Source organism: Sapajus apella, unplaced genomic scaffold, assembly GCF_009761245.1.
Source record: "Sapajus apella isolate SASKATOON/1434 unplaced genomic scaffold, GSC_monkey_1.0 scaffold36, whole genome shotgun sequence".
Lineage (NCBI taxonomy): Eukaryota > Metazoa > Chordata > Mammalia > Primates > Cebidae > Sapajus > Sapajus apella.
Genome location: NW_022436976.1, coordinates 19,572,849 through 19,589,161, shown reverse-complemented (window position 1 = coordinate 19,589,161; position 16,313 = coordinate 19,572,849). Strand labels below are relative to the sequence as shown.

At 39.8% G+C, this 16,313-nt stretch overlaps 1 protein-coding gene across 7 annotated transcripts in view; it reads left to right on the top strand.

The window, feature by feature from the left end:
* The window catches only part of PDE4B (phosphodiesterase 4B), a 560,636-nt gene extending 547,901 nt beyond the window's left edge, over positions 1-12,735 (top strand). For all 7 annotated transcript variants that reach the window (XM_032296712.1, XM_032296711.1, XM_032296713.1 and 4 more), the window contains 8 exons: positions 451-629; positions 1,484-1,582; positions 1,722-1,886; positions 4,238-4,337; positions 6,248-6,402; positions 6,495-6,617; positions 7,336-7,518; positions 10,464-12,735. In XM_032296712.1, the coding sequence (XP_032152603.1) occupies positions 451-629; positions 1,484-1,582; positions 1,722-1,886; positions 4,238-4,337; positions 6,248-6,402; positions 6,495-6,617; positions 7,336-7,518; positions 10,464-10,829 (1,370 nt within the window). In that variant the 3' untranslated portion in view covers positions 10,830-12,735. The remainder of the gene's footprint in view (positions 1-450; positions 630-1,483; positions 1,583-1,721; positions 1,887-4,237; positions 4,338-6,247; positions 6,403-6,494; positions 6,618-7,335; positions 7,519-10,463) is intronic.
* The last annotated feature ends 3,578 nt before the right edge of the window (positions 12,736-16,313 follow it).

Below are 16,313 nucleotides of genomic sequence, written 5' to 3'. Positions count from 1 at the left end.
GTAAAAATAAGATGAGCAGAACATGAAGCCTGATTTTTTATTAACCTGATGAACATTTTTATTATATAAAAATATGTTACTCACTTTATTTAAAAATCTACATGTAAATATTGGTGCTTCATCTTGCAAATGTATAAGTGTAATTCTCCTAAATTACACTGAAAACAGAAGATTTGGGCTTGTATCCTATTTTTTGCTGCTTCCTGGACAAGTTACTCTGTGCCTTAATTTGCCTAGCAATAGCATGGAACAACAAATCTTATTTTCCTCAACAAATTTTATATTTTCCCCGCTTGTTTCACAGAACTACCCTAGATATACAGTGAAATGTTCTTTAAGAGTTCTTTATAAGATTCTAAAGCTGTTATAAATGGTTAGAGTTGCTCTGAATATTGCAATGGGTTCTCATAGACACGTGTGCTGAAAAACATATTCCTTTGTCTGTTGCAGACAAGCAGAATGATGTGGAGATCCCATCTCCCACCCAGAAAGACAGGGAGAAAAAGAAGAAGCAGCAGCTCATGACCCAGATAAGTGGAGTGAAGAAATTAATGCATAGTTCAAGCTTAAACAATACAAGCATCTCACGCTTTGGAGTCAACACTGAAAATGAAGATCACCTGGCCAAGGTGTGTATGAGCTCAGTTTTTGCGCATGTAGCTCTCTGCTTTACAGCAGACAGATGATCATATACCTTTTAGAAAATAGTAGGGATTGCTTTTGCATTATTATTAAGTTTTGCGTTAGGGAAGTTCATATGAAATGAGTTTGCTGTGAGCAGTAAGGCCTCTGAAAGCTGTCATTAGAGGAAGGTTGATTAAACATTAGGCCAAGTCTGAAGGGAAAGCCTGGATCTCTTACTCTGGCTAGTTATTAAGAATGAAATAAATTGGTCTTTAAATCAGATAACCTTGGAATAATCCTGCAACACAGGCCTAAGTGATGTTTCTTCCAGGTCCATCTGTGGCCCAGGAGCCCTAGGATGTAATTAATGACTGGCATTCTTCATGATCTTTTACATTAAATTGGGTTGACTTATGCACATTCTGACAGCTGAATCTTCCTGATCTGGCTTTCAGTGAGGATAACCAATGGGCAGAGGAGTTTTCCCTGAGACTGTTTTCCAGTTGTTACTAATGGGCCAGTAAACAGCAAGAGGAGAGACAGGGAAATATTCACTTGTGGCCACCTTTGAAAGCAACATTGGTTGAGGACTGATGCACGTGCAATATAGGTCAGCAACTGAATTGATAAATGCATACTCTGCTTTTTCTGAATACAAAATGTTCAGAAACTTGTAGCTATCATGAAGAGGACACTCGACCTCTTAGGCCATTTAACTTTCAGATTTTTGTGCAACTAAAGCACTCTAAGGAGACACTCTAAAGACTTAAGCAACCCGTGTCCAAAAAATAAATTAAGAGATGAGTCATATTAGCACAACTGCCCTTGTTTCTAAATTCCTCTAAATTTTTAATTATAGGAGCTGGAAGACCTGAACAAATGGGGCCTTAACATCTTTAATGTGGCCGGATATTCCCACAATAGGCCCCTAACATGCATCATGTATGCTATATTCCAGGTGAGTGAACAGGAGTGAATACTGGCTTTCCAACTGGATGGCTCTTTATGATTTTTTTTTCCATCTTACTTTTCTGATTTAACTTTCCTCCACCTTCGGACATCTACTTATTTATGTTCTAATCCATTTTACAACATAGGAAAGAGACCTCCTAAAGACATTCAGAATCTCATCTGACACGTTTATAACCTACATGATGACTTTAGAAGACCATTACCATTCTGACGTGGCATATCACAACAGCCTGCACGCTGCCGATGTAGCCCAGTCGACCCATGTTCTCCTTTCTACACCAGCATTAGATGTGAGTAGTTATGATCCGTTTTGCGTTCCTGACCATCCTTCTCCAAAAATGCCATGCTAGCTGGATGTAGTAGCTACTCGGGAGGCTGAATTGGGAGGACTGCTTGAGCCCAGGAGTTCAAGGTTACCGTGAGCTATGATTGCTCCCCTGGACTCCAGCTTGGGCAACAGAGCGAGACCCTGTCTCTAAAAAACAAAAAAAGTGCCTTACTATATGCAATATACTTACAAAAATAATGTAATTAGACCACCCTGCATGCTTGAACTGGTTCTTTGTAAGATGTATAGCGTCTATTCACTGAGTTATTTATAAAAAAATGAATGACATTTCTACTTGCTTTGCTTTCTAATATCAGCATAATCTTCCCTTCACATCTCTCACAATTAAAGGTTGTTCAACAATAAAGCAATTAACAGAATTTCAGGGCAGGAATCATGTCTTATTCTTCATTGTCTTTCTAGTAAGGGATGCAGTGTATCTCAAAGTGTCTTGTTCAGTGTCTGGTAGATAGTATAGTCTCAATATGCAATTACTGATCTGAACTGCCCAACACCACCCCAGGCGTATACTGAGCATTATATCACCAGGGGTTTATCACAGAAATATAAAATATTCTCTATATTTCCTATTAGTAATAAGCATCCCGAGGCTTATTCTTCTAAAAATTTATAAAATGGATTCTATGTGTTGAAGAAGTAGTCATTGAAAATCTAGAACAGAAGAATTAATAATGCTGAAACAGAGAGAAACAATATTCAAATCTGCCATACCAAACCTGAGAAGGTGGCCGTGGCTCCTTCCTTCATAGATTAATGCATTTGTGTATACCGATATAATCAACAGTGTGTACAGCAGGTCATACTCTTACTTGAGAAATGAAAATGATGGTCAGGTACTCCCAAAATGTGCTGGACTACTGCAGGAAGGGACTGGCCATGCCCTATCCAGCCCCACCTTTACAGATTCAGTTTGGAAGGCGAGAAAAAAGATTGACCACAACCCTATTGCTTGAGTTGCATATTATCAAAGAAAAGAAATCCAGGTGGTCTTGAGAAAGTGAGATGGAGCTAAGGGTGTTGCTCCCTCTGAAGGAGAGAAACAGTACTGTTTTTATACCCTGTATAAGTATCATAGAGTGAGCCAACACTATTCATCAACTGCCTGCTGTTATCAATAGTACTGTGTGGCCAGGAATTGGCATGAGTGCTGCAAACTTTTTAGAAAAGGGAGAGTTCAATGAGTGCTTGAGTAATGGGATTGGTCTTTATAGGAGAAGTGAAACCCACCTCAAGCTGACATTTGAAGGACCAGAAGATTTTTTTTTTTTTTTATTTGAGACGGAGTTTCACTCTTGTTACCCAGGCTGGAGTGCAATGGCGCGATCTCGGCTCACCGCAACCTCTGCCTCCCGGGTTCAGGCAATTCTCCTGCCTCAACCTCCTGAGTAGCTGGGATTACAGGCACGCGCCACCATGCCCAGCTGATTTTTTATATTTTTAGTAGAGACGGGGTTTCACCATGTTGACCAAGATGGTCTCGATCTCTTGACCTCGTGATCCACCCGCCTCAGCCTCCCAAAGTGCTGGGATTACAGGCTTGAGCCACCGTGCCCGGCCCAGAAGATTTAACTAATCAGAGAGGATGAGGAAATAAATTTCAGCCCTAGAATGAGCACCAGTATATACTTTATTAATATTAGGTTTGAATCACTGTGCATAGGTCGTGGCAGAGAAGCCTTCCTGACGTGACATGAAGGAGTTGAGCAGTGGGGTTTCAGGTTTCACTTCTTAGGAAGGTTCTCAAATCTTGCCCATAGTAAATGATTAGTGGATACATATCGAATGAATGAATAATATCTAAAAGCTGTGACCACACCATCAATTTAGCTTTGGGAAATAATTTATTGCTTATCTCATGATCGGAAATTTGGCCACTTTTCTCCAAGTTATACAGCTGAGAGTATATGAAGGTGGTTATATCTCAGAGCAGAGCACAGTCTGACTTGCTTCTTTGACTCGTATGAGCTTGTGTTACATAAGCACCATGCTGCCACATCACTGGCCCAAGAAACAAACATTAGATTGTTACACACACCATGAGATTTGTGCTCATGTCTTTCCAAGCATCAGCCTTTAGGCTTGATATGAGACTGAGCTTTGGCCGTCATTTCTTTAACATCAGAGACTTTATGATGATGAACAGAAACTACATTTACTTAAATTAATATATTGAGATATTACATAAATGAACAATCCCTCTCCCAACAAAAAATAAAATACTTTGCAAATGAAATTGAATAAGCAGGATAGGTAGATTGGATGTGGAGTTAAATGTGTTTATTTGCCCGACAGGCTGTCTTCACAGATTTGGAAATCCTGGCTGCCATTTTTGCAGCTGCCATCCATGACGTTGATCACCCTGGAGTCTCCAATCAGTTTCTCATCAACACAAGTGAGTTCACCACTAGAGCAGTCATTCCAGATAATTGTATGATTCACTGCTTAATTTTTTTTCCTCCTGATGTTTTCATTATGGATAATCACAAGGATAATAATGAGGCAATCCTTCCATTCCTCTCAAACTGGTCAGGCCTTTCCTGGATACTTGGTCCAGTCTGGCAACACAATGTTTGAGCTTCATGAAGAACTTGGAGAGGGTCACAGGGAACCATAAAAAGTACTCAAAGTTTGGCAATACAATATGTAAGGAAAATATAACAGATAGGGAATTATTCAGTAAGAACAAGAAAAGGTTTGGGGATCACATGATAAGGACTTTTGATATTATGCAAAACTCGTACAGAGCATAGTAAATCACTACTGCCCCTATCTGCCTGGGAGGCAGCTACAAATGTTGAATCTGAGCATGGGAACTTCCAAACAAAAATAAGGTTCCATAAAAAGCCCTGGAATGAGTTTCCACAGTTCAGAAGGAAGGGTCATTAAAAGTTCCACACATTTTCTTCCAACTGCATAGATTTGATTATGGATTAGGAGTAGCTATGGCCTCAGTGACCAAGGATGGTCCAGCCTTAAGATCCCAAGCCATACTCAAAGGTTTTTTCATGCTTAAAATGTTTAGTTTTCATACCTTTGAAAATCCATTCATTCTCTCAAATAATACACTAAGTAGTGGAAATCTAAGTACTTCGAAGATATTGGCTATTCCACTGTGGTCATGAATAACATCAAGTACTGACAGTTTTCTAGAAATGCGTTTTGAGCTATTGGCTGTAAAAAAGTCCTGATCATTAGTCGTTGACCTTTATCCAAAGAATATCTGAATGATCTGGGTTTGGAGTACCCTGGGTTCTTTTACTTCATTCTTCTATTGAATGAGCAAAATGTTGGGGCAGCTACTTGTCTGCATGGGTTATATCAGTTGGTAGAGTGTGGTGTCATGAATTAATCCATATATAAGCCAGTTAGCCTCACACAGAAAAATGGTCTTCTTACTACAGTCACCTATAGCACTGCAACATATAAAGCTTGCTTACAGATCAGTGCCCTTGATCATAGGTTGAGCAAAACAAGAGTACTCATCTGAGGCTGTAACTCAGAGCACACTGTTAAGGCAATGATATATGCACAACATCACCTGCAATGAATTTATACATTACCACCACTTGTCTGGTATTGTTGATTAAGAGAAAATGTAGTTTCATAAGTCTGACAATCATATTCCCAAGCAGACTTCTAACAAAAGATGCCTGTGATTCTTCCATATAAAGGCAGGCTGGCAGCTGCAGCTTGGGTTTCCAGAAATTGCAAATTCTGGTGAAAAGAGCCAGAAAATTTAACATCAGAAATGTTCCCTAAAAAGTAGTAATGTTTAGTATCATATTAATAGAAAGCTCCAAAAAGTGACATTATTTAAGTAAAATGAGGTTTCATGCATTGTTTTCGACAATCCAAAATTCACAATTGCCAGAGATTAGAGAACATATAAAATGTGAATATAGCTTGAAAATCTCAATACAGTTCATAAAGTTTAGTGATACTTTCATGTTGTGCTTTTCCAAAGTACAAAATTTTTGAAGACACATAAAAATAGGATTTAACTGCTCAGGAATGCCCTTACCTAATATTAAATTCCTCATCTGAGATATGCAAGGAGCAAAAGGATTTTAAAATACAATGAATTTTAATCACAGAGAAAGCTTATATACCAGTAGAAGCATTTTTTGCTTAGAAACAACTTCTGTTTGTAACGGGCCACTCCTTCTCTACGAGGAAATGAGATGTAGCTGGTGGTTCTTGAAATAATGTGGAGAGAACTAGGTCTGATTTCACTTTGAGATAATGCCAACATTCAAATCATAGCCCTTTCTTATTAAGTCATCATTTTGTCTGATTTATTAGATTCAGAACTTGCTTTGATGTATAATGATGAATCTGTGTTGGAAAATCATCACCTTGCCGTGGGTTTCAAACTATTGCAAGAAGAACACTGTGACATCTTCATGAATCTCACCAAGAAGCAGCGTCAGACACTCAGGAAGATGGTTATTGACATGGTAAGACTTCAGCCTCTCTACGTTCCCCACTTATTGCCATTCTCTCTGATAGACTGAACTTATTAACAGTTTTCATTTTCTTTTTACCCAAGGTGTTAGCAACTGATATGTCTAAACATATGAGCCTGCTGGCAGACCTGAAGACAATGGTAGAAACAAAGAAAGTTACAAGTTCAGGCGTTCTTCTCCTTGACAACTATACTGATCGCATTCAGGTATTTGTTGAAAGTCTTTTATTTAACGCAAAACCAAACCAAACTAAGCTGAACAACAATTAGAAAAAGAAAACAAAGATAAATTCCGTTATTTGTATATCCTAGGTTACTACTATGGCTTAGGGCTGATTTTAAGAATAAGCTAAGGAATATGGACATTCAAGTTTATGCTCTGATTTGTGAAGGAAAAAAACCCTATTTGTGGAATTGCTTATTAGTTCTATAAATAAATTGCAAAATCTATTTGTAATAGGGCATACGTGACTGTTGGTTCCAAAAGCTTGTGTTTGGATTTAAATCCTATTGACTTCAAGTTTGTTAGGTCTGTTTTGGATATACAAATTGCCATCAGCTGTTCCCCCCTTTCCACAAGTGGAAAATATGAAGTTATCTACTTTGAGTAATTCTTTGCATTCTTTCCAAACTGAGAAAAGGAAATGATAGCAGCATCTGACCTCTAATGTTCCTTCCCATTTTTAAACTCAGTGACTGTGAGTCTAAGAAGACACACATTTTCCCCCTTGGGACTCTATAAAGGCAAACAACTGACCCAGGCTAGCACCACTGTAATACTGTTTGTTCGGTGCATACTTCATAATTATAACGCCACTAAAATGTTCTCGGGTTTAGTACCAAGTGTGCTAGTATGAGAGGGATGAGATGTTCTGGCAGTATTTGCACCTAATTTTATGGGATTTCCAAAACTTGATGATTTCAGGTCCTTCGCAACATGGTGCACTGTGCAGACCTGAGCAACCCCACCAAATCCTTGGAATTGTATCGGCAGTGGACAGACCGCATCATGGAGGAATTTTTCCAGCAGGGAGATAAAGAGCGGGAGAGGGGAATGGAAATCAGCCCGATGTGTGATAAACACACAGCTTCTGTGGAAAAATCCCAGGTATCTAATATGAGATTTTCAAAGTTTTTGTGAAAATTTGAAAACTGTAGAGCTGGAGGGTTATATTTAGTTCCATTCTTCCAATAGAATATGTATAAATGAAACGATAAGGAAACAACTATGCATTTTGTTCTATTGTAGTCAGGACTCATGTGACTTCTCCATTATACTCAGTTCACAAGGTAGGGATAAAGTAGTTACCAGAAACCCATCAAAATGTGGACTATGTATCCCTAAATCATTTAGATCATTGCCTCTGATGTTAGCATATCCAGCTGAACGACCCGAACACTGGTGTCTCCTCCATCCCATCCCTGCGGATTTCTCCTAGCTCTGCCTTCATTCAAGAGCTCTACTCCTTGTCCTTGCTTCCAGCCCTCTGTTTTATTTTCTTTCCTTAATCAAGCCCACTGTGACCATCACCAGAGGCAGTCTCTTTTACCCTCTAGTCAAAGCCCTGTCTTGTGGCCCCTCCCAAGGATGCTGCTATGATTTTGAGAACATGCCAACATTTTCCAGTTGTGTCCAAAGCTACACATTCTCTGCGTGTTTAGCACAGAGAACAATACTCTGGAGGTGGTGGATACAGAAATGTCCAGATGCCAGTAGCTGCACAATATGCAGCAGTGGAAAGTATCAGTATCCCTACAAAGGCTTCCAGGCTCCCTGAAATACCAGCTTTTTCAAGAAAACAAATGGGCTGAGCCAAGTAGCTAAGATTGAGAATGAGTTCATAGATTGTCCAAGGTCTTTATCCCAAAAACATTTGGATTGTTTTTTGTCAGTATTTATCCACTTTCCCTACTACTTGCAAACCCCAAATTTGCATATAGTTGTAATAATGTACAGTTCCTTTGCAATTTTATTTTGTGGCTTCTTAGAGAAACCCAACTAAATGAGTTTTAAAATCTGGAAGTGCTCTGAAGCTAATATGCTGTAAAAATGCAGGACAACATTGTTAATGAGGGTCAGTTCAAACAGCCCAAAGGCTTAAGTGGAACAAGATATGAATCGGTAAGGAGGAATAACACCCTTTCATTAATGGCAGTGATGTTTTATGTTTATATGATGTCTGTGGAGCATTTCACACATTTTGCATATATTTTCCTACTTGGATCCCCAAACAACCTTGCAAGATAGATAAAGCGGATATTTCCCCAGCATGTCAGGTACAAAGCTGTCCTCTTGGTTCACTACCGAAGGTGTCTCCATCCAACGCTCTTCACTCTCCATCTCAGGGACAAGTCTTCCTGTTGCCGTGACTTCGTTACCCACTCTTGTATTTCCCACCGATGGGCTCTGCTGAATACTGTCTGATTAGCCCAGCAGTAAAGCTCTTTACTGGGTGCTTTCAGGATCTGTACAGCTCTCTCGTCCTCTGATCTAGGAAATAAATAACTAGCAGCTATCTCTGAAAAAAATTCTCAGCATTTCTTAGCAGAAACAAAACAAGTGAAGAAAGGAAATGACTGCACTGTGTTCAACTTATTTAATTTTCTCCATTGCCTTGAGCTTGTTATTTTGGCTCCCTGGAAAACACCTTGAAAATAGTCTCTAGCATTCATTAAGCACACATAAAGAAGTAAAGGGGAAGGAAAAGGAGTGGGTGTAAGTGAGAGAAATATCTGAATCATGTACAGTTGAGTTTTATAACCAGTGCAGATCAGAGATGCCCTGACTTTGCTGTGAATCTTGCTTTTTGAGGCTAGGAATGCACCAGAAAGAAGAAAATGAAAAAAAAAATATATATATATATATGCATTATACATATATACATATATATATGTATTATGTATGAAAGAGTCCCATATGACCAAAATTCTCATGTACAGTACAACTTGGATGTATTAAATGACCAGCCAAATACCAACATATTAATAAAGAGAAGTTTGTAGCAGTGTTGAAAGAGACCTATATAACGTCCCATGGGTGGGTGCCCTTTGCCCATCTACCCCTAAATCCCAACCCAGCATCTCTCTAGCTCCCCAGACCATGGCAGGGGAATTCCATTCCCTCATTCAACTAGTGTCTATTCTTTCTACTTGTCCCCACCCCCAGTGTTTCCTGTTTGTCCAACAATGAGGAGGCCAGCATAAGGCCACACTGCTAGCTCATGCAGGATGCATAGCCTCTGAGTAAACCATAACAGACCCATAAGCCTGGTATTTAATCACAGGAACACCAGCAAAAGGAACTGCTTAATTGTTTTTTATTTTCTCTTCTTTCTCCTGATGGAAATGACTGTGTGCTCTGTAGATCCAAAACAATTGCATATATGTCCACCGAGGGGATATGTGTTTCTCAGGACTTGACGTAGTTTCAAGTGTTTCATCAAACTCCTCTACCAGCCAAAAGCACTCCACAGAATTTGAGAAATTCCAGAGTAGTCAGGGGCCAGCTCCTCATCACTTTGGAATAGCAACATATTTTAAAGTTAACAAGAAAAAAATATTGAGTCAAAACACGTTAGACCTGGGTCTGCCTTCTTCAGAAAATGACTCACAGAATCCAAGTAGTGTAGTGACAAAGTCATTCCTAACGCTGGTTCCATCCAGACTTCTTATCTGGCACACATAAAAGGAAATGCAGTCTGCTGTAGTGAGATGAACACAGGCTTTGGAATCAGACGAAACTGGGACTGAGTCCCAACTCCAGCACTTGCTAGTTCTGTGACCTCTGACAAGATACTTAATCTCAGTAAGTCATAGTTTCCGCCTTTGTAAATAGTAAACAGCAATACTTACTTTACAGGATTAAGAGAGAGAGACTACATCTATTGCATTCAGTGTAAGACCCACCGTATAGTGAGTGCCCAAAACATAGAATCCATTATGACTGGTTTTTCTGAAGCCGTTAATGTTCTTTCTTTGCATGGAAACCAGGACAGCTCGTTTACATTTCAAGCACCATCACAATAACGGATGTTTAATTTGGTTTTTCTCCAGGTTGGTTTTATCGACTACATCGTCCATCCACTGTGGGAGACCTGGGCAGATTTGGTACAGCCTGATGCTCAGGACATTCTCGATACCTTAGAAGATAACAGGAACTGGTATCAGAGCATGATACCCCAAAGCCCCTCACCACCACTGGACGAGCAGAACAGAGACTGCCAGGGTCTGATGGAGAAGTTTCAGTTTGAACTGACTCTTGATGAGGAGGATTCTGAAGGACCTGAGAAGGAGGGAGAGGGGCACAGCTATTTCAGCAGCACAAAGACACTGTGTGTGATTGATCCAGAAAACAGAGATTCCCTGGGAGAAACTGACATAGACATTGCAACAGAAGACACATCCCCAGTTGACACATAATCCCCCTCTCCCTGTGGAGATGAACATTCTACCCTTGATGAGCATGCCAGCTATGTGGTAGGGCCAGCCCACCATGGGGGCCGAGGCCTGCACAGGACAAGGGCCATCTGGCTTTTCAGTTACTTGAGTTTGGAGTCAGAATGCAAGACCACGAAGCGAATAGCAGCTCAGGAAATCCCACGGTTGACTTGCCTGGCTGGCAAGCTTGGTGGAGAGGGCTGAAGCTGTTGCTGGCGGCCGGTTCTGACCATGATACATGGCTTGAAAATGGAAGACACAAAACTGAGAGATCGTTCTGCACTCATTTCGGGAACCTATCCCCGATAGTGACTGAACTCACTGACTAATAACTTCATTTATGAATCTGCTCACCTGTCCCTTTGTCTGCCAACCTGTGTGCCTTTTTTGTAAAACATTTTCACGTCTTTCAAATGCCTGTTGAATACCTAGAGTTTAGTATCAACTTCTACACAGATAAGCGTTCAAAATTGACAAAACTTTTTGACTCTTTCTGGAAAAAGGAAAGAAAATAGTCTTCCTTCTTTCTTGGGCAATATCTTTCACTTTACTCCAGTTACTTTTGCAAGCAGACAGAAAGGATACACTTCTAACCACATCTCACTTCCTCCTCCACAGTCACTCTTATAACTTATCTCTGTTTGCCTGCCTCCAGCAGTATTTTTTCTCCTGTGGAGTTTAACTTTTTTCTGTAAACACAATAAAATTGAACAAATTAGGAGGTAGAAAGGGGCAGTTGTGTCGCTCGCCGTGAGCGTCCGCATAGAGCTCAGCAGTGTGCCCGGCTGTCTCAGACCCCCCACCGCAGGAGCTGTACATTCCGTGTCCTGTTCCCTACCTCCTCTCTTCACCCGGTTACGCTGTTTTCAATGTAATGCTGCCGTCCTCTCTTGCACTGCCTTCTGCGCTAACACCTCCATTCCTGTTTATAACTGTGTATTTATTACTTAATGTATATAATGTAATGTTTTGTAAGTTATTAATTTATATATCTAACATTGCCTGCCAATGGTGGTGTTAAATTTGTGTAGAAAACTCTGCCTAAGAGTTACGACCTTTTCTTGTAATGTTTTGTATTGTGTATCATATAACCCAAATGTCACTTAGGAGAGACATACAGCCCCCTTGGCAGAGAGGACAGGGGGTGGGGGTGTGGGCTTTTGTTCAGAGGGTCTGCCCTTTCTTTCCCTGCCTGAGTTGCTACTTCTGCACAACCCCTTTCTGAACCGGCTTTGGAAACAAGATTCTCACATTAGATACTAAATGGTTTATACTCAGCTTTTACTTTTGTATAGTTTGATAGGGGCAGGGGGCAATGGGATGTAGTTTATACCCAGGTTCTGTCCAAATCTGTGTAGGCATGAGTTGGGTTCTAGCTGGATCCTCCTATCATTATGGCTTTGGTTCAAAAAGCAACACTACATTTGCCTACAGATGATTCTTCTGAATGCTCCCGAACTACTGACTTTGAAGAACTAGCCTCCTGCCTGCCATTAAGCAGGAATGTCATGTTCCAATTCATTACAAAAGCAAACAATAAAACAATGTGAATTTTTATAATAAAATGTGAACTGATGTAGCAAATTACGCAAATGTGAAGCCTCTTCTGATAACACTTGTTAGGCCTCTTACTGATGTCAGTTTCAGTTTGTAAAATATGTCTCATGCTTTCAGTTCAGCATTGTGACTCAGTAATTACAGAAAATGGCACAAATGTGCATGACCAATGGGTTTGTATGTCTATGAACACTGCATTGTTTCAGGTGAACATTTTATCGTTTTCAAATGTTTCTCACAATGTATGTTATAGTATTATTATTATATATTGTGCTCAAATGCATTCTGAAGAAACTTTTATATGAAGTGAATAAACAAAATCATGATTAGATTAGTCTGTAGGCCCAGTTATTTCACGGTTGGGTCTGACGTATGAAAAGCAGATCTTTTCTCTTCTGCCATTCCCCACAAAGAAAGCCAACCACTTTGTCCAGCCAATATCACAACTGAAGTTTTAGAATCTATGTCCAAAAAGTCCCCTAGTTTGGAACATTACTCTTTTTCTTAGCAACTGTTCACCCAGCTCAATGATGCAGGAAGGGGGTTGAGGAAGGGAAACAAAACCACTTTGCTCGTCTCGAACAGTTTCCTTCTACCTCTTTAAAGAGTCTGAAGAGTTTAATCTAGATAAATAAAGGGAATCCCCAACTTGACTGGGTCCTCTAGAAAGTGAATCATAGATTATAGAACATTAGTATAATGCAGTCAGAGAGTCCCATTGATTCATTTGACACATAAAGAATCTGAGATCCAAAGAGTCATCTGAAACCACAACCCACAGAGCATGGGTGGACACTCAGGTTTTCTCAGTGATCCATGCAGCCTCTTGTTGCTCATATGGCTATGATTTTCTTTCTGGAAATAACTGTTTATAAGAAAAATACTTAAATGCTTTGTTGAAACCTTAAAGTCAGCGTTTTAAAATATTTTATCCCGAGAAGGGTGCATGTTTGTGTGTGTGTACGTATGTGTATGTGTGTGTTTGTTGCAGAATGTTGCAAACAAGAATCAGTGTTGGCCCATGATAATTTAGCCACAAGGAGATGCTCTGTGAACCAGTAAGAGGGTCTTCCCTAAACGCAGCTGAAATTAAGATGAGCCGACATTACAAACCAGCTTGCCTGCTGATTGCAGAGCTATTTCCAATACTTTCCATCATCTCTGATTTCTGACCGCACCCCCACATCTCTGAGAGTTTGAAATGGAGCAAGGTAAATTGCTTACAATAGCCATAGTTGTGAATAATGCCTAGAGCTATAAATATTCACAGGTCTGTTTTCTACTGAGAAGAGGTTCTTAAATAACCCTTGTTGCAAATAAGAATCATTTGGGAAATAAACATTTTTTAGAATACTTGGAGCCTATCCTCCTCCCAGATTTATGATTGAATTGATCTTGGTTGAAGCCCTGGCCATCAGATTTTTTAAAGTTTCCCAGGCTAAAGTGAAGTGGCACAATCTTGGCTCACTGCAACCTCTACCTCCCAGGTTCAAACAATTCTTGTGCCTCAGCCTCCCATGTAGCTGGTACTACAGGTGTGCGCCACCACGCCTGGCTAATTTTTTGTTTCTTAGTAGAGATGGGGTTTCACCGTGTTGCACAGGCTACTCTCAAACTCCTGCGCTCCAGCAATCTGCCCACCTCAGCTTCCCAGAGTGCTAGGTTTGCAGACATGAGGCACTGCGCTGAGTGTCTCCCCAGGTAATCTTAATGTGCAATTGGAGTAGAGACCCGCTGCTCCGAAACAAAGAATCATGCCTGCAGCTGAGGTGTTCTTTCACCCCCACTATCTTCAGATATCCATTGTGCACTCATCATGGCCAGCATATCATGCCCAGTAATGGCTATTTTAAACAGTAATTTTTGTTATATCCCAGTTTTATCTTACTGGCTGACTTCTAACCTAACTTCTAGGTAAGCTGAAACTGCATAGTTTCACCAGATTCCTATATGGAAATCTCAAGAACCAGGCCAGACCTCAGGAGTCCAACCTAACTGTAACCTTCGTGAGTACAGAAACCATGCCTAGTACTTTCTCCTCCGTTTTCACTATGCCTAGCATCATACCTGGAACAGCGTTCATGCTCAAACATTTGTTGAGTAATCTGGATGTTGATGATGTCAAACTTCAATTAACAGGAAAGTCAGAAGAATGCACATTCTAGGCAATTTAACTTTCAGTTTCTCTCGCTTGATTGCAATGATCTGTTTTCAGATGCCTCCCCATGCAGCACCGAGCTCTCTCCAAGACAGAATAATGTTTTTTGCCTGGTCTCTTTTTTAACCTTTGTGTTCTTCACCAACAAACGCTATACTCGCCCTTAGCAAAAGGAGAACCAGTGATGTTTGTTGAGCTAATAACCCAAGACACAAGTAGAACACTTTCTATTGAAATTACTTGTAAAATATGAATCTACTTGATTTTCTTGCGGAGGAATAGAGTATACCGGGAAAAACAGAGTTTGACAAACCTATGTTCCATGCCTTTCCCTGTACCTTCCTAGCAGTGGAAATTTGTGCAAACTGCTTAAATTTTTGAGCCTAAATTTTCTCATTATTAAATGGAGCTAACGATAAACAGCCAAAGCTAAAACCAGGTATAGCATTACATACAGTAGATGCTCAATAAATCTTTGTTATCTGAATGTATGTACTCATGGATAAAGGGATTAATATTTTAAAACTTCTAAAAATCACCTCTAAAAGCAGAAGGCAGCAACACATTTTGATTAATTTAGGGTTCTTGAAATTAAGTTCCAGTTAATCTAGATTTTCGTACATCCACTTCCTATGTGTATTTTTCTACATGCACATAGAAGGATAAATGCTCTCACTTCAATCCATCATATGGGACTATGCTGACACTGACAGGCTTGCTGAGTTGGGAGGAAACTTGTAAATCATATTACTCCTCCTTTTCCATGCTATAGAATCCCTCCAGAAACAGGCCTATTTGAAAGCATCAGGTAATAGATAACTCAGCAAGGCCCTTTTGAAATAATGTAAATTATTAGGTTTCTGGGAATCGAATTGTACTCTTCTAGAGCAGCCTTTCTTGTTTGATTTTTTAAAAACATTTCTACCTAATAATGTATGTAATTCCCCCTTTAATTTCCTGTTTCAGTTGAAAATAGGAGCCAGACTTTTTGACTATGTGACCTCAGGAAAGTGTATATGACCTCTATGGACCTCAATTTCCTCATCTGTAAAACAGAGGTAATAATAACAGCACCTATTTAATAAGATTATCTTGAGAATTAAATGAATTAAAGCTGAAAAATAGTAAAACTAGTGTCTGGCTCATAGTATGCATGAAGAAATGTTAATATGTAGCTAAAGGTAGCATGTTTTCTACACTGTAGCTCCTTCAACCATTATTCATGTGACTTATCTTCACCATTCTAGTCAAATTATTCTGGGCTTGCACAAACAGACAGTGCTCTTTTAGGATGAGCACCTCAGAACCAAGCACCATACTTCACTCACGGTAGGGCATGGTAGGGCACAGCGTGACTCTTGCTTTTCTTTGTTCTGGGATCTGTTCTTTAATCCAAGATTGTATTCATTTGGAAGGATGTCAGTGACTCACCTGGATAATCCATAAGACGCTTACGGGCAACAAAACCCTTCACTCCTTTTCACATAAACCACTGTTAAACTAAATCATCTCCACTTTGTTCTTATACAGTTAACTTTCTGAATTTTAGTGCAGAATGTATACTTCTCTGATACATTTCATCTGAAAAACAAGTAGGGTATGGGAAAGAGTGTTTTCAGCTTGAGTGTCAGATTGACCTATTTGTAAATCCCAGCTCCAGCACTACCTGTGCAGCCTCATAGAAGGTATGCAATTTGTCTGATGTTCAATTTCCTTTCCTGTAGGAGAAATATCATCCACATAAAAAATAA